This window comes from Dermacentor variabilis, chromosome 1 (assembly GCF_050947875.1).
Source record: "Dermacentor variabilis isolate Ectoservices chromosome 1, ASM5094787v1, whole genome shotgun sequence".
In the NCBI taxonomy this organism is placed as follows: Eukaryota; Metazoa; Arthropoda; class Arachnida; order Ixodida; family Ixodidae; genus Dermacentor; species Dermacentor variabilis.
The window spans coordinates 29,728,372-29,746,158 of record NC_134568.1 but is presented as its reverse complement, the minus strand read 5'-3'; the positions used below and the strand labels follow the sequence as shown (position 1 = coordinate 29,746,158).

Below are 17,787 nucleotides of genomic sequence, written 5' to 3'. Positions count from 1 at the left end.
TGTGCAGCTTTTCTTGATTTCAACTAAGATGTCATTTACCCCTGTTTGTTCCCTCAACCAATCTGCTCTTTTCTTATCCCTTAACGTTACACCCATCATTCTCCTTTCCATAGCTCGTTGCGTCGTCCTCAATTTCAGCAGAATCCTTTTCGTAAGCCTCCAGGTTTCTGCCCCATACGTGAGTACTGGTACGACAAAGCTGCTATACACTTTTCTCTTCAGGGATAGCGGCAACCTGCTGTTCATGATTTGAGAATGCCTGCCAAATGCACCCCAGCCCATTTTGAGTCTTCTGGTTATTTCAGTCTCATAATCCGGATCCGTGCTCACTACCTGCCCTAAGTAGATGTATTCCCTTACCACTTCCAGTGCCTCGCTACCTATTGTAAACTGCTGTTCTCTTCCGAGACAGTTAAACATTACTTTAGTTTACTGCAGATTAATTTTCAGACCCACCCTTCTGCTTTGACTCTCCAGGTCAGTGAGCATGCATTGCAATCGGTCTCCTGAGTTACTAAGCAAGCCAATATCATCAGCGAATCTCAAGTTGCTAAGGTATTCTCCATCAACTTTTATCCCCAATTCTCCCCACTCAAGGTCTCTAAATACCTCCTGTAAACATGCTGTTAATAGCATTGGAGAGATCGTATCTCCCTGTCTGACGCCTTTCTTTATTGGGATTTTGTTGCTTTCTTTATGGAGGACAACGGTGGCTGTGGAGCCGCTATAGATATCTTCCAGTATTTTTACATATGGCTCATCTACGCCATGATTCCGTAATGCCTCCATGACTGCTGATGTTTCGACTGAATCAAACGCTTTTTCGTAATCAATGAAAGCTATATATAACGGTTGGTTATATTCCGCACATTTCTCTATCACCTGATTCATAGTGTGAATATGGTCTATTGTTGAGCAGCCTTTACGGAATCCTGCCTGGTCCTTTGGTTGACAGAAGTTGCTACTGATTCTATTTGCGATTACCTTAGTAAATACTTTGTAGGCAACGGACAGTGAGCTGATCGGTCTATAATTTTTCAAGTCTTTGGCGTCCCCTTTCTTATGGATTAGGATTATGTTAGCGTTCTTCCAAGATTCCGGTACGTTTGAGGTCATGAGGCATTGTGTATATAGGGTGGCCAGTCTTTCTTGGACAATGTTCCCACCATCCTTCAACAAATCTGCTGTTACCTGATCCTCCCAGCTGCCTTCCCCCTTTCCATAGCTCCCAAGGCGTTCTTTACTTCTTCCGGCGTTACTTGTGGGGTTTCAAGTTCCTCTAGACTATTCTCTCTCACATTATCGTCGTGGGTGTTACTGGTACTGTATAAATCTCTATAGAACTCCTCAGCCACTTGAACTATCTCATCCATATTAGTAACGATATTGCCGGCTTTATCTCTTAACGCATACATCTGATTCGTGCCTATTCCTAGTTTCTTGTTCCCTACTTTTAGGCTTCCTCCGTTCCTGAGAGCGTGTTCAATTCTATCCATATTATACTTTCTGATGTCAGCTGTCTTACGCTTGTTGATTAACTTAGAAAGTTCTGCCAGTTCTATTCTAGCTGTAGGGTTAGAGGTATCATACATTGGCGTTTCTTGATCAGATCTTTCGTCTCCTGCGATAGCTTACTGGTCTCCTGTCTAACGGAGTTACCACCGACTTCTATTGCGCACTCCTTAATGATGCCCATAAGATTGCCGTTCATTGCTTCAACACTAAGGTCCTCCTCCTTAGTTAAAGCCGAATACCTGTTCTGTATCTTGATCCGGAATTCCTCTAGTTTCCCTCTTACCAATAACTCATTGATTGGCTTATGTACCAGTTTCTTCTGTTCTCTCCTCAAGTCTAGGCTAATTCGAGTTCTTACCATCATATGGTCACTACAGCGCACCTTGCCGAGCACGTCTACATCTTGTATGATGCCAGGGTTAGCGCAGAGTATGAAATCGATTTCATTTCTAGTCTCACCATTCGGGCTCCTCCACGTCCACTTTAGGCTAACCGGCTTGCGGAAAAATGTATTCATTATGCGCATATTATTCTGTTCTGCAAACTCTACTAATAACTCTCCCCTGCTATTCCTAGAGCCTATGCCATATTCCCGCACTGCAGACTTGTCTCCAGCCTGCTTCTTGCCTACCCTGGCATGGAAGTCGCCCATCAGTATAGTGTATTTTGTTTTGACTTTACCCATCGTTGATTCCACGTCTTCATAAAAGCTTTCGACTTCCTGGTCATCATGACTGGATGTAGGGGCGTAGACCTGTACTACCTTCGATTTGTACCTCTTATTAAGTTTCACAACAAGACCTGCCACCCTCTCTATAATGCTGCAGAATTCCTGTATGTTATTAGCTATATCCTTATTAATCAGGAATCTGACTCCCAGTTCTCGTCTCTCCGCTAAGCCCCGGTAGCACAGTATGTGCCCGCTTTTTAGCACTGTATAAGCTTCTTTTGTCCTCCTAACCTCACGGAGCCCTATTATATCCCATTTACTACCCTCTAATTCCTCCAATAACACTGCTAGACTCGCCTCACTAGACAACGTTCTAACGTCAAACGTTGCCAGGTTCAGATTCCAATGGCGGCCTGTGCATGTTAAGGAACCCCAGGTGGTCCAACTTTCCGGAGTCCTCCACTATGGCGTGCCTCATAATCAGCAAGTGGTTTTGGCACGTAAAACACCACAATTTATTTTAAATATTTTCCCACATTTGTTATTTATTTCTTAAAACAGAAACTGCAGCGGCAATCGACCCAGTGAAATCTACCTCTTCAAATTTGTGTGCGTTTAGTATCTTCAAAATAACTGAGAACTTCACCATGCTTCGCATACACTCAAGGGCTAACTGGTTGAACCGGACCGGGTTTTCCCGGCCGGACAGGGCCTGAATATATTGGGCCCGGTAGAGATCCTAAAGGACGCTTCGCGCAGTACTCTTCGTTGCGATACAAGCAAGGTTTATATGCTTTCTGAATAAAATCCACCATTTTACAAAATCTTTCATTATTCTGACGAAATTCTGATTATAGTGAAGCAAAGTACAATATAATCTTACACGGTTGCACATGTCATGCGTCCAGCTAGCTCATTCTGTTCCTTTGAAGACTAACACGAAGCAAAAGGCGAAACGCATTGATATGTATTGCGGGATGATCTATTTTTTTTTTGTTCAAAGCCACTGGAGCGTTTACGAACACCATTTTTTTCAGCACGCCTCTCTACCTCTTCTCGCGTCTTCTCAGTAATAGACAGTGATTGAAAAAAAAACATCGTGTGCTTTCCGAATCAACGTAGACTTGCGCAGGGTGTGACCGTTTGTTTTTAGCCTCAATCCTTGAGTCGTACAGGTCAAGCTGTTGTCTTTCAATGCAGTTCAAGATTGGAATGCAGAAATTCTCCCGGGTCTTCAAAAGCGTAGACTACCGTGTTCCCTATAATTACCGTGGCAGAGGTAGTCACCTGTAGGTGAATACTAAAAGAGCCGATATTGAGTAAAAATTAAGAACTGTAATGAATTTAACAAGTCTACTCTAGTCTAATTGGCAAGTTTTCCGGTCTTGTAGACTCATTTAAAATAGACACTGCCTTTCAAGGACTACGTGCCCATTCCATTCAAACTACAGTGCGCAATCTCGGGCTCCCATTCCACTGCCATGCCACCTTGCCGACTGGTCCATCATTTCGCTTACATTCCATACCGATTGTTGGAAAATGTGTGGAATATTTCCAGAATCATTCCAACTCCGGCGTTCCACTTCCCCATGGCCTGGTGGTTGCCGAATCATGGAGTGAAGGGAGTTAGTTTATTCTACTACTTTTTGGGAGCTCATGCGTCGCGGAGCACGGAAGCCTGAAACCACGTCATTTTTTCACATTTTTGTTGCTACAGGGAAAGTGCTGCAAAAAATAATTACACAGGACATATCGGGCTGAAAAAGATTCAGTGAGAGCTGTGAATGACTTAACCAAAGCTTCCTCGTCGAAAGACATATTCTTAATTTAAAAATTATTATCTTCTTTATCTAACCTTCTCTGGCCCGCTAAGTAATTACATAACAATACTGACCCGGTGGCTCAAGAAGACTGAATACCGAACTCTGTGGGAGCTCATATTCTATACTGTAAACTCTGTTTTTAACAATTTGGCTAACGTTAGTTGGAACACCATGTATAGCATGGAAATTCGACTAACAAAGTATTACCATTAAACGCACTATTATTGTGTGTAAATAAAGAATAAATAATGTATATTACCTTCACATATCATTCTACTTATAGGTATCACAAATATCACTTAATGGAATAGTGCGGGAGATTTAGTGGCTTCTGTGAATTTCTTGTATTTGTCACACATGGCCTATCCTGTTTAGGGGCACTGGTTAAGTACCACTCTGACACAGAGACGTCAAAGCCCTTGGTGTATCTACACATGCCTATTAGATTTCTCTGCGTACACTTCTCCTTGCTCCTATTCCTTGAACAAACATCTAAAATCGCCTTGGTCCTCCTGACATCGTTGCGAATCATTTCGGGCAAAACTTCGATAATCTTCTAACGTCATGTGACTGCAGTTAGGCCTTCTTGCCTAGAAGAGACAGATAAATGTACAGTTCATTCTTCAAACTAAAGAATTTGAAATAACTATGGTTTCCTCTGCAGCATAATACGTTATGCGTACAGAAACACCCTTATTAGCCGCTTCAGACCCGCCCGAATACTCGAATAGTCCTACACGGTCCGATGGGGCTTTCAATCTGCTATACAAAATATTTTATTTCCTGCGTGTGCCGAATGTTACACATTTCATTTCATTTCATCTATTTATCCTTAAAGGCCTGAACGCATTACATAAGGGGGCATAAGGGCATAAAGATCATGTGAACTTCAATGATGTGAACAAAAATGCAAGAGTACACGCCAGAAATACAGTCAGTGAAGTGAAAAATACAATTGACAATACGTTGAGTAAATGAAGGTAAACAGTAGAAAAATATGAGAGCTGGTGCGTATCTATTAAGACGTGTTAAGTTTATTAGGATATTTATTAAGAGTTATTGATTCTCTTCGTGGCTCAGTCGCACAGAATCGCACAATTTCCTCTTCTTCCGGCAGGTTGCCCTGGCCCAGGGTTGCCGGCCGTAGAGCGGTTTAGGCTTGGGACGCAGCGCGATGTCGACCGGAGGCGCCCGTCAGCTGGTGCAGCATCGCGCTTGTGCCGGCCGTCATCTCGGCAGCACCGCGTCCCAGCTGTCCCTGCGGAACAGCAGCAGGTCCTCCGGGCGCTCGTGCTGCCTCCCATCCTGTATCGTCGGTAGCCGAGGAGCTGACGGTGCGCTCGCTGCTGTCACCGTGGCGGGCAACACCCGTCTCTTCACTGGACGCGTGGAGGCGGGTTGTACACCCCGCCACGCTGAGCTGCTGGTCTCGTCGGCCGAGGCTTGTCGAGCACGCTCGCGGCTACCGCTGCGAGCTAGTCTCGGCGCCGCCGAACTCGGGTCGATCGTGCAGCGAGGCGGGGGCGCCGCTCTCTTTCAGCGCCTGTGTTTCTTGTTTGTATATTTTTGGATTTTCGCAATTTATTCGTGTGAATGTTTTATTGTTCTGTGTGCTTGAAATAAACCTTATTGTAATTGAAGTGGCGTTCCTGCGAAATATTCCGCGATCCCGCTTTTAATGCGCGACGCTACGGGGCAAGAAAAAAAGGGGGGAAAATGTCACTTCCTTCTTACTGTTCCTCTCATTTTCAATACTATTCCTGGGAACACCAGCAACGAGAGCGCAATCATTTCAGAGGCTATAACGTGATGTGGACAACACCACGTAATCACATGCGTGCCAGGCCAGACGAAAGGTATGGTAAAACCATTCGGCTCTGGCCTACTCAAATGAAATCTTGTTCACACTAGGATAAAGTTCACTTGGAATTGCACTAAGGCCCATTGCACTTCTCGCTAAGAAGTCGTGTCAACCTTTCTTTCGGAAATTCTTTGGAATAAGTGCAGCAGGACACGGACACATCTTCGTATGCAGACAAGTGTGTTCACCTCTGCCATAGATGTAAGAGGCACCTGTGGTCTGCTCGTTATGGCGGGAACCTAGAATATTGACCGATTAGGGCCTGAATGTTATCTCAACAAAAAAGATCGAGTGCAGGTATGCACTGTAGTGTTCCTGGTCGCTGGCGCCGTTTTCTGTCACCCTACCATTACGGAGTGAACGAGGAGCAGTCAAGTGGTTTTTACTCAGTGGGAGCTGTTCTTGACACTTCTCGCGAATTTCACAGCCATGATTATGGTGCTCGCAGTAATTCCGCCATTATCGCCACAGTGTTTTGATAAGGAGAGGCATCGCAATGAGTCATTACGTGTATATGCCTCAAAACTTCCATCACCCGGCCCCGTAAGTATGGTCTACCACTCTGGAAACTTCCAGACCAATCAACTGGGCAATGCTAAGAACAACAATACCTTGCGATCAAAGCTGCCGCTTCGGAACGCGGCGAACGAGGGAGGCATAAGCCATCACTCAGAGCCAAGGAAGTTCAGCTAAACCGTTGCCATAAATGAAACTTTATCGTTGCTTTATACATACTGTCGTCAAACGTAGCTAGGTACAAAATAGGAGCGGTAATACGCAAACCAAACAATATCAAGTAATACACTTGGTGCAATACCAGTACAGTACAACGCCATAATACAGTGCTAGAAAATAATGGAATGCAGTACTAAAACAATCTAGTAGGATGGAAGACAGCTCCTCATGGTTTTTCTATATCCACAACGTTTGCTGGTAGCCTAGCTGTTACAGCTTTGTGCTTCATTTAAGGAAAACGATTACTGAAACCAGTTTGTGAACCATTTTTGCTCTACATGTGTATTATGTTTGTTTCGTGTAACACACAGTGTTGTCTCGCGCATGTACTGAATTTTTTTCATTTAACACATGGTCGCCCACTTTACTGTGAAAGAGAGTAACCCTGTTGTTATTTATTTTTGAATAAAGAACAACTGGGTTTGACTTTCGTGGTCGTAGCATTCCGGCTGCGGCGGAATGCTACGACCACGAAAGTCAAACCTGGGCCGTCCAGCAGGTCTCGGCGGCTCTTGAAAGACAAAGGCCGAGCGAAACCGACGGAACGTTGCCCCTCAGGACGACCGACCGCGGGAGTAACACGCGCTGGAGTTGAGTAGAGACCACCCGCTGAGAAGACGTCAGGGCCCGCGTCACGGCGCCATTTAGTCATGGTGTCGTTCTGCAGGCGACTACATGAAGTTTCTCTCTCTCTCTCTCTCTCTCTATTATTGAATCAGGAAAGGATAACTCTGGTAGCTGATAAAGTGAACATACTGAGTATTTTCTACTGTAAGAAGAGGAAATAAAACGCGCGCCGTTGAGCCTGTTCCAGTTGTGCGATAAACGTCTGTGTGTGTAGGTCCCAGGCCTCGCATGGGCATTCAGCTATCGCTCTTACCAATTCGTAGCATGCCAGCTTCATTTCTGGCGTAGTGTACTTAAGCATTCGTCTAATGTAGCCTAGTCTTTTGTTAGCTTTACGAACTATATGTATTGTCCAAACTGAATTTGGCGTTATGTGGACCCGAAGTGTTAGTATTCTGTTACTTTCTGCAGTTACTAAGGACGTTCCGAAAGTAGGTTTCGTCATTTTTTTTTGTAGGAGAAGATGGTACACCAGGTGAAACAAACAATCGTCATAAGAATTGATCCACGCCCGTCGCTGGTTCAACGACGGAAGGAGCTACAGCGGAGGAGGAATGACGCATGTGCAGAGCGCCGAAAAAGAGAAAGTAGCAGCAGACCGTCGTGCCCGGGGATGTTCGAGCATAGAGTTTCCTACAATATATCAGAGGGAACTCTAGCGCTGCAATCAATGAGCCACCATGGGAATGACGCGAAGTACATGGCTTTGTCTGATCTTCGTGCTTGTGGATTCAGACGTTCTTGTTGATTCGTTTTTCCGCTTTGTATGCCTTCATTGTAAATTTCACAGCAATCTAAACTTTTCTAAGTGCCAAAGTCGCCGCCAACAAGCAAAACCGCTGTTAATTGCAACGGTTAAGCTTGTCGAGGTGGCCAAATTGAAACGCGCCAAGCGTCTAAAGGCACTGGCTTCCCCGCGATCAATTCATAAGGGATTTATATGTTGTTTGACGATACATGCCTCCGTGGCGTAATGCTTTCAATATCGGGAGTCTGTGCTAGAGGTCCTGTGTTCGAATTCTGCCGCCGGATAATTTTAATAATGTGTACCTAATTATTTATTACCCAGCACTTTGTTGAAAACGACGAGTTTGCAAACTCACGAAGCCGTTTGAAGCCAGAAGGACGAAGCTTAGGCAAATCCATGTTCTTCCCATAATTCCTATGCTGGCTCAACCACTCCCATTGCAGCTCCCGAAGACACTAGCGCCAGAGTTCCCCTTCGTTATTATTCTATGAAACTGTATGTGTTCTAGTACACATCACGATGGCAGACAGACGTTTGCTGACAACGCGGTCGCCAGTGGGAATGCGTATTGTTAGCTGGTATGAATGGACACGTTGGACCAGTGTGTCCGTCATCCATGAACGCCTACAGATCGTGTATGGTGAAGAGGTCAGGTCTCAGGCCTTGCATCGCAGGGCACCAAGCTTTGCCAGAGTGTTTACTTCAAACTGATTGCACGCTACGACAAATGTCTATATGTCGATGTCAACTATATGCAAAAATAATGCAAGGTGCACGGTCCATGATTCCATGGCGTATTTTCTTTTGCCAAAAAAGATTACGCCTGAAAATTAATGACGAAACTTACTTTCGTAACGTCCCTCGTATGTCGAAGGATATCGTCATCGGCCTAAACCATAAAGTCCGCTTGTGGGCTACGTTTGAAAAATCATGGCACAAGGTGTTGGCGTGGATTACAGAGCATTATAGGGAATGAAGCGAAGGGAAACACTAAAGCTTGTGTCAATGTCCCCACTATTTGGTGCATGACGATGTTTCATGAAGGCTGCGGTGATAGGTAAACCAGCCATGACATGGCGATCGCAGTGTTCTCAGTTTATATTGTAACTAAGATTATATGGCCCAATATGATTATACAAAAAAAAACTGTTTTTTCAGGGCACACTTCAACTCGAAATTTCAACTTTAGGTCACTGCGTCTAAACGCCTCCTACTGACAGAGACACTCATCTCGCCATTGCTGTAAACGTCAGGAAATGAGAGGCGACAGTTGGGTCGTCTGCTTTGAAACAGTTCGAGACCACATCGGAGGTCTTGGTCCCCACGCTCTGGCGTCCAATGGCCCTGCAAAGAGGTCGCCGTCGAATTGTGCCCGCGATTCGATGCGCCGAAGTCACATGCCTTAGAGGAAGCTGATGGTGCACCCCGGTATATAACACTTTCTTGTAAAAAAAAAAAGTTATTGACGCAGGACATAGCTCTATGAAAGCGACTGAATGTGTTGTTTTAGGTTGTGGGGATTTGGGGAATTCGACGCACCATTGCGCAGGCGCATTTCGCCTGTTCTGCAATCCCTACGCCTCACTTCTTCACTCGCTCCGAACCAGTTTTCAGCGGTGGCGCTCCACTAGCGATGGTTCGCGGTGAGGGCGGAGCATGGGGTGGAGCTTCAACGTCACGAAACGGCCGCTGGCGGCTACTCTCGTGGCGTTAGCGTGCCTGTTCTCCCTCGGGACTGTACCGGGTACGTACATGCTTCCTCTCGTCCGCCGACACCTTTGTGACTAGGTCTGAGCTCACGCACGGTGCCTTTGCCCGTGCGGGGAGCGCGTACCTCGTGTTCATCCTGTCCGGACGCTAAGCCGAAGAACGGGTGCCTAGTGCTCGCGCGAGGTAGTACCACGCCGAGCCGCACTCATCGGAGGCCCAACTCGAAGGAGATTGCCTGAGTTCTCGCGAATTGGCCCATTGGTTATCGCGAGAGCAAGTAGCATAGCCGCCGGGACTTCTTCTAGCGCAGTGTCCCGGCTTCAGCCTGTGCTCCCGCAGCGACGTGCTATCGGCGTCCCTGGCTGCATCATCCGCCCTTGGTGCGGGACCCCTTTGGTTCCCCGCCGCCTTGAGACCGGGCGTTTGTGCAGTGTCTGGTGGCGCCAGATACAATAAACTGTATCAGTTAACTCAGGGCAATACCGTGTTCTTGCGTGCGTCGCCCGGTAGCCCTTGCGGCCTGAGCTCGCGCGCAGCGGCGCTCGAGGCGACGACTGACGCGGCCCTGTGGCTCGCTAAGCTCGAACCCGCGGGGGTCAGCACTCCTGTGAGACCCTAAGACCCCACAAGGTTTCCAGTGTGAAGCCAGGCACAGAATTCAAAAGGTAAAAACTTGTGTAAATTATCTTCTCTCTTTAGCCGGATATTTAGCCCAGAATAATTGCAGCTGGTAGAGGACCAATGATCGGACACTCTAAGGTCAAATAATTGTGCGTATTTTAAACCACTTAAAGGCTCAATTAAAGATCAATTCCACCGGTCTACCACACGTAATCTAGAACAAAAGAAACTCAACGAATGTCGTACTGATTACGTTGAAACGAGTGATACGTTTAGAATTCCAGTCTTGTTATACGAGTGACATAAATTTAGAATGTACCTCCCAGCAGCCGCGGTATTAAGCAAATATTGCCAGTAACTGAGTATAAGCTTTATCAATAGTTCTGTTCCTAGTAATTTCTATTCCTCATATGTCCTCACAGTACTTCTGCAACACATCGACCCTTTATTTTCCTTATTGATATGTCGCGAAGAGCGAATTTCATACTTGTATAATTAGATGTGTTTATAAGATGTGCCTAGTTGTGTATATGTTACATGTAAATTTACTCTAATGCAGGAGGTTATTTGTTAACCAAAGTGCTCTCTGTACGCTTATCAACTTGCTGCCACTGTATGCCAGTTTTCTCCGTGCCTGAATACCTTGGTAAGATTTTATAGTTAGACAAATTGATTGATTGATTGATATTTCTTAAAACTTGGCTAACGAAACCCCGGACACCGCATTTACGAATGCAAAAACAACGAGTAGATGGTGATAATCCTTAATTTTCTACAGTAAGTCCAAAGGAAATAATTATTCTTATGTCACAATTACCGTAATCACATTGATGTTAGCAGTTTGTTGGCAATTCGCGCCTGGTTCTTGTTTTCTTTTTTCTTCTTTTTTTTACGGAGGTACGTCACGCATTCGTGCAGTGGGCGATTGTCCACTAATTCAGAGCTTATGTGAATTGAATAAAGAAAAGTTAAGGGTAAAGAGAAAAAAAAGGATAAAGGCGATTTGGAAGTTGACACTTACGGCAAAAAATGTCATGCTGTGAAAAATGGAATTAAAAAGAAAGAATACAAAAATTTATAGAGAGATAATTAAGAAAACAAAATTTAGCAAGGTGAGATTATCCTGAATTGCTGCTAACTGTTTGATCTGCCTGGAAATCCCATTATCCCACATTTGGTCCGAATCGGAGCCGTAATACAACGGACTTCACGGTAAATAAAAGTGTTTATTGTCTCTATCTCTCTCTGCCTGGGATATCTTATTTTCCAGAGTCATTGCCATCGTCGAAGTGTTTTAAAGTGAGGACCGATGAGATATTGGAGACCAGTCGAAACACAAACCTCAAGATGGAGTAAAGGAAAAAGAAGAACGACACCGAGGTCGTGCCCTCGTGCGCTGGCGCGAGAGGCTCGTGTGGCACAGGAAAAGCCTGCTCGCACTTTCGAACGCGCCGGGGGCCGTGGTGGACGCATATCCGAGCATCTCTCCGAAGAACGGGCCTGGCTTAGCGTCAGCCATGGGAATCGATGTACCCAGCGGCATCCGAACTTATCGTCTCCTCCACGGCGGCGCATCCGCCTTCTCAGAAGCGCCGTCACCCCAGAAGATGCCTTCGTCCATATTGCACGACCTACTTCCAGAGAAAGCCAAGGCCGACGCGTCCTACACGTTCGGCTACTTGGCCATGGAGGACGTTCTCCCGAGGAGCTGCGACCCTGTGGTCAAGACTGTGAACATGGCTGAGGAGGAGGCTTGCAGCAGCAGCGCCGCACATCGGCGGAGACTGGTTCCGAGGGCCGAGTGCGACCGGTTCGTTGAGATGGACGTCAAGGACAACCTGTCTGAGTACAACTCCATGCAAGGACCGTGCACCGTGCAAGGAGCTGGTCACCAGGTGGAGGACGTATCGCAGGGCACCGGGCACCGAATGATATACAGGTAAAGATAATTGGGTCTTTTTTGCGCCATATCCAAGGGCCGTTACGAATATCCTCAGTTTGTGAAATGACATTTACTGTTTGCTATGTCCTGCTAACAAAACGTAATTGAGGTTATTTATTACTGTGCCCTATAAGGGAAGTATAGCTGTAGTAAGGTGTATCAGCCAGGGTGCATAAAATATATTGATTTGCGTATAGTAATGTGATTTATTGTCGTGCTTATACACCTCGCATTGCGCAAAGCCAGCAACAGTATTTCGTGTTGTTGCAATAAGTACGCTGTTGTCGCAGAGCGATGATAACGTAGTCACAGAAGTGAAACAAAAAGAAAACTCTAAATGCCCTCGCCGACCGTACACAATGCACCGTTTCGTTCACATTTTAGCACAGCCTGATCTTGAGACACCTGCGTGGTAGTTAGGTTCCTTCTTGATATGCCCCTTTAAACAGTCGCACGCATGATTAGCTGGCGCATCCTTGTTGGTGCTTTTACCATGCTCTGGCCTTGATGTGCGCTTGGGCGTCGACACTTTTCCGTTGGTCGCTTCACATTAGGCGGTGAAGGCAGATGAAGTCCTCAACCACTTTCGGGAGGATGTACAGCTGCCTCACGCTGCCTCACAAAGGCGTAACATCGCAATGGTGTAAACTGCACATTTCGAAACATATAACAAGAATAAAAGGGATCTATTATACACTGCGCTACATATACCACTAATGTGTGAGTAAGAAGCTTGAACAACCCTTGCAAATATTGCTTCAATTTCATGTTACCTTTGAACTCGCGTGTCACATTTGCCCGAAAGAGATGCTCTTACAGGCTTACAGAACAACGGTACTTTTTTTTTGTTGCAGAGTTAAGAATATTCATGCTTAATGCTTATATATATTTTTAACGTACCAATTTCTGCAAAACTAGTAAAAGCTCATACGCCCTAAACCGAAATTCTGCTTGCGTCGATCGGAATTTAGGCGCACATAAAAGAATCAACTTTCATGCAAATCGGTTGAGCTCTGTTGTCTAATCACCACATTTCTGCGTTTAGAGAAATAGGAGTTGGTACTGAGCTAAACCCTCCTCTTTAGTCGCCGAGCTCAAATTGCGGTACCGCACGGCGTTCCTTAAAGGGACCCTGAAACGCTTTTGACGATTTTCTACAAACGTACTGAGTCGTTAGAGTAGGTCCTTCTGATCATTAATTGACACATCTAAGTGCTCTGCGTAAAACGTGTAATTTATTATAAGGTTTTAAAAATGCACATCGCTGCCGATCGCAGCGCACTGCTCGGCGGAATTTTAAGCCGCCCCTACCCATATGACCGAAATCACCCATACGACGTCAGTGGGGCGAGCTATCCGATTGGCTGACCAGGGCGCGTGATCGATAATTTTTCCAACTTTATGGTAAACAAATGATCTTCGTAATAGTTGGAATGTTAGTTAATTTGTTTTTATGAAAAGAAAGTAGCATAAAGAGAATGCACAAGAACAATTTTTCAGTACACTTAAGCACTTCCGGCACACAGCAAGTGTCGTCTGCTTGTGTTACAACGTACTCCATTTTGACGAGAGCTCCGCGGTCACAGTTGGTCTCAGTCTTTTCGCGAGCACTATGATTCGACTTTGTTGCCTTGTGGACTGCAGACGTAGCGACTGGCAATATGTCAAGCTGCGACATCGTGTCCCTCTCCAAGGCAGCGTACGAGCGAACTGGCTGCTGCGCATCGGACTACCGCTATCCGATCGGCGCCAGGATTTGTGCGTTTGTGGCCGTCACTTTACACCGGCAGATTACTAACGCAACAGCGTTTCGCGAGTCCCGTATTAGGGCAAACGTAAGCTAAAGGGGACAGGGTCTGGCCGCTTGACTGTGCCGTAACGGGATGAGCCGAGATGAGCAGAAGGGCAAATGTGAATGGTCTGCACGGTGCAGCCACCTGGTGGCATAGAGCGCAACCATACACAGTAGCAGCAACGAAGCGTATTCTTCTTTGCTGCTGGTGCGTATTTTTCGCAGGAATGTAATCATCGACACGTTGTTTTTATAAATGTTTAAAATGTTTTACACTTGGTTAGAGCAATATATTAGCGCTTTCTTTGGCTGGTTAAGCGCTGCGCCAACAAGTGTCTGGACCGTGTAGACCGATCACGCCGCTCACGTACGTCTACGCCAAAGTTCCTTCATCAGCTTGAGTTTATGCCTCCATTGATTTGCCGAAATGACCAGCTTGCCTGTGGTTAACGGAATACCAGACACGTTCGGCGCTACGACAGAATGCTCGCAACGCACGCTGCTTCGATAGCTCTCGCTTGGGGTCGACAGCCAAGCGGCTAGCGGAGAGGTCTCGCGCGGGCGGGGGCGGGCTCCAAAACAACCGGAAGTGGACGATGTGACGTCGCATCGTGACGCAGGACCAGTGAAGGCGGTGCGTAGCCCCGCTCGCTCGGCGAACGAGTTGAGGAGGAAAAGCGTGGACGGGGAGGAGGGTAACTTCTAATCGCTTGTAGCTCCATTAATACGTAACGCTTCACTTAAATTGTGGTGCGAATGTTCTACTTAAGCTGTACCCTACGCGTCTACAAAATTTGTCCGAACCATTTCAGGGGCCCTTTAAGCCTTGCGCACGACGTCATTTTCTTTGCGGATGCAAATACGTTTCGCGAGAAATGTATACATTTTTCAGAGAAGTCAGAGGACAACAACTCCTGTTTCTTTTGTTTCTTTCATCTTGCAAGTAGTGCCACTTGCTTCGCTAGTTTTTCACTTTCGCGGTCAATCTCCTGCACCGGTCTCATGCGCCAAATGCACCCGGGACGTCGGCGCTATATTGCGGGCTTTTCACTTTAAGAGACGTAGATGGGGGATGACCTGAAGGCACAAACCTTTCGGTAGTCATAATCGGAGGAGATATTCTCGTGCGACCACTATCAGAGATAGTGTCACTTTCGCGAGATTTCGTGAGACTCAGTCCACGCGTGCCAACAAGGGATCCTTTCTCGCGTTTGGCCTGCCCACTATACCGCCGCCGCAAGTGATCGCCCGAGAATACATCTCCAGAACTGGGTTTGACAAAGGCTTCAGAGTCCACTTTTATTTTATTTATATATTTACACAAACGGTCAATCCCTCATGGCAGTAAAAGTTCTTCACAACTGACTGTAGTATTTTCCATAAATAGACGGGCAACAAATCAGACTGTATCGTGTAATGAAATTTCTTTTTACGGAAGCTACGAAAGAACGGAGCATTGAAGTCAGTACAATCGATCGAGCGGTAGAAACGCAAGGTGTGTGTATGCGGCACTGCAAGAAGTCTACATAGAAGGACAGGGCTGCAGTTCGCTCACAATGCAAGTAGCGCTCATCGGACGCACTAGTGAGATGACATGTCGCGTCTTGCGTACCGCCGACGACGCGCCCGCCGCTAATCACCGATTCTGGCGATCCACCTTGTCTGCGCGGAGGCACCATGGAGACACCCACATCAGTGGTAATGCACGCTCGTTTCTCGTGGGGAGCGCCGCGACCTGCGCTATATATGCACGAGAAATTTCGTAGAAAGAACAACCACGGGTCAGAAGAATCACGCGCTTGTCGAGCACGATTTATCCGCCCTCGAGTTGGGTACCTAGAAAGACGTCGTCGATCGGTTTACGCGAACACAGCGAGTATTGCGTACTTTCGTCATTCACTCTTTACTTGGCATTTACTTAGCAGACGAATATGAATGCACCCTTCAACTGCCAAAAGAGGGTTGCACAAAACTTCATCGGCGCGGTGTCACAAGAGAATGCTCTAGAAGCGAAGACGGGATATTGTTGTGGTGGAAAGAGATTCCATTCAGGCTCCTTCAATGATCGAGGCGCGCTTAACATTTTAACAAACGAAAAATCATGTGCGATATTGACGACTCCACTCGTATACACTTTGCAAAGCGAGAGAGAATTCCTGCAGATGCCGCCTAATGAATTCTAAACGCAGCCCGGCGAAAAAAGAGCAGCTCAGCTCCCCTCCACTGAATCTTGGAAGAAAGGCCGTAGCAGAAACAATTTCCTTTTCTTTTCCTTTCGAAAAAGCAAAATTTTGCATCCTATGACTCAAGAAGAAACTGTCCAGTGAACTGGCGGTATTCACATCGACCAGGAGTAATTTAAGAATAGGGCGAACAGTAGCTATTTGTCTTTCAGTGCTCTGGTAGACTTGGGTAAGCACTGGCAGCACAGCTCATCCGAAAACGCCATAACTATACAAAAAATGAAACGTTTTATTGAAACAGCTGCAGTCTTTGGCAAGTGCGTTTCAAACGCTGTGTTCAGTTACGGCCTGTGTTGACCACGCAGTTCGGAGAAGCCGATTACGCTTGGAGTGGAAGCTGCCGTGAGTGGCAATCACCCCGACAAGGATTGGAGCACAGTTGCTTGGCCCGATTACAGGTTCGAGGTCTTGGGCTGCAGACCACACATGCACCTGCGCGACACGCTGCCGCTTCGGTTGACGACGCTGAGCTCCTGCAAGGGCGAGTGCAACAGCGACATGGCCGGGATGGCTACGCCAAGCAGCAGCTGCCTTTGGAGGCTACCCACGAGGTGAGGCTAACTGGGGCCGTATCCTGAAACGATCCACTTCGGCGATACTATCGGCTCGGCCACGCCTTCACCATCTGCGCGCACTGATTGATTGTTTTAGCAAAAAAATTACCGACGATTACGTTACTTCCTAATGCGAAGTTTGAGCGCAGCAAATAAGCTGTTTCACCTTTTCGATAGATTGAGGCAAAGAAATCGAGCAACACATGTATGCGCTATCACAGAATTTTTTTTTTATTTTTCACACGTATTCCTTTAACAAAGACTCCACTAACAGTTCTTGACAGTCATGAAGGAAGCTTTGTGGTCGGAGAAATAGACTGATATATGTTCGACTTGGTACACCAATGCTTGATTCTCAAAGACGAGATGTATACAAGTGCCTCGCGAGGTTGTCACAGCCGTGGGACGCGTTACGAGCGAGAGGAACGGGATGTTCTCCCGCATAAGTGTTAGGAAATTGCTGTTTGTCTTTATGTCAAGCCGCCACCGATCTGGCTCTCTGATTGCCACCGCACAGGGCGAACGGCAGCGGCAATTTCGGCTCGGGCGGTGCACATATACAGATCCGCCGCCACCGATCTGGCGTTCTGATTGCCACCGCACAGGGGTTGCATTGGAGGAGGAGCGAAGAAAGGAATTAAGTTCGAGCCGGCGCTTTGACAACCGGAGACTCGCAGGAAGAGGGGGGAGGGGGGCGGCGTGTACACCCAGCGGCAAACGATGGGGGCAGAAGCGCGCGCAGCAAGCGGACAACACGATAAAGGGAGGAGGGAAGAGATAGCAGCGAGTGACTGATGCCGCTGACGCCGATAGTGAGTCAACCCCAGCTGCGGAGTTGGTTTCAGGGACAACGAATAACCGGCGCGTCGGCAACTGAAGAGCACCCTATCCGCCACACAAGAAAAGGGGGGGGGGACCCTTTCCTCCTCTTTCTGCATGGCGGCGA

At 46.8% G+C, this 17,787-nt stretch overlaps 1 protein-coding gene across 2 annotated transcripts in view; it reads left to right on the top strand.

The window, feature by feature from the left end:
• Positions 1–11,586: 11,586 nt before the first annotated feature.
• Positions 11,587–17,787, top strand: part of LOC142576146 (uncharacterized) — a 51,941-nt gene continuing 45,740 nt past the window's right edge. Inside the window, exons 1-2 of one of the 2 annotated variants that reach the window (XM_075686126.1) lie at positions 11,587–12,249; positions 16,686–16,838. In XM_075686126.1, coding sequence (XP_075542241.1) covers positions 11,828–12,249; positions 16,686–16,838 — 575 coding nt within the window. In that variant the 5' untranslated portion in view covers positions 11,587–11,827. Of the gene's footprint in view, positions 12,250–16,592; positions 16,839–17,787 lie in introns of both variants that reach the window. The other variant, XM_075686110.1, reaches the window with a different exon arrangement.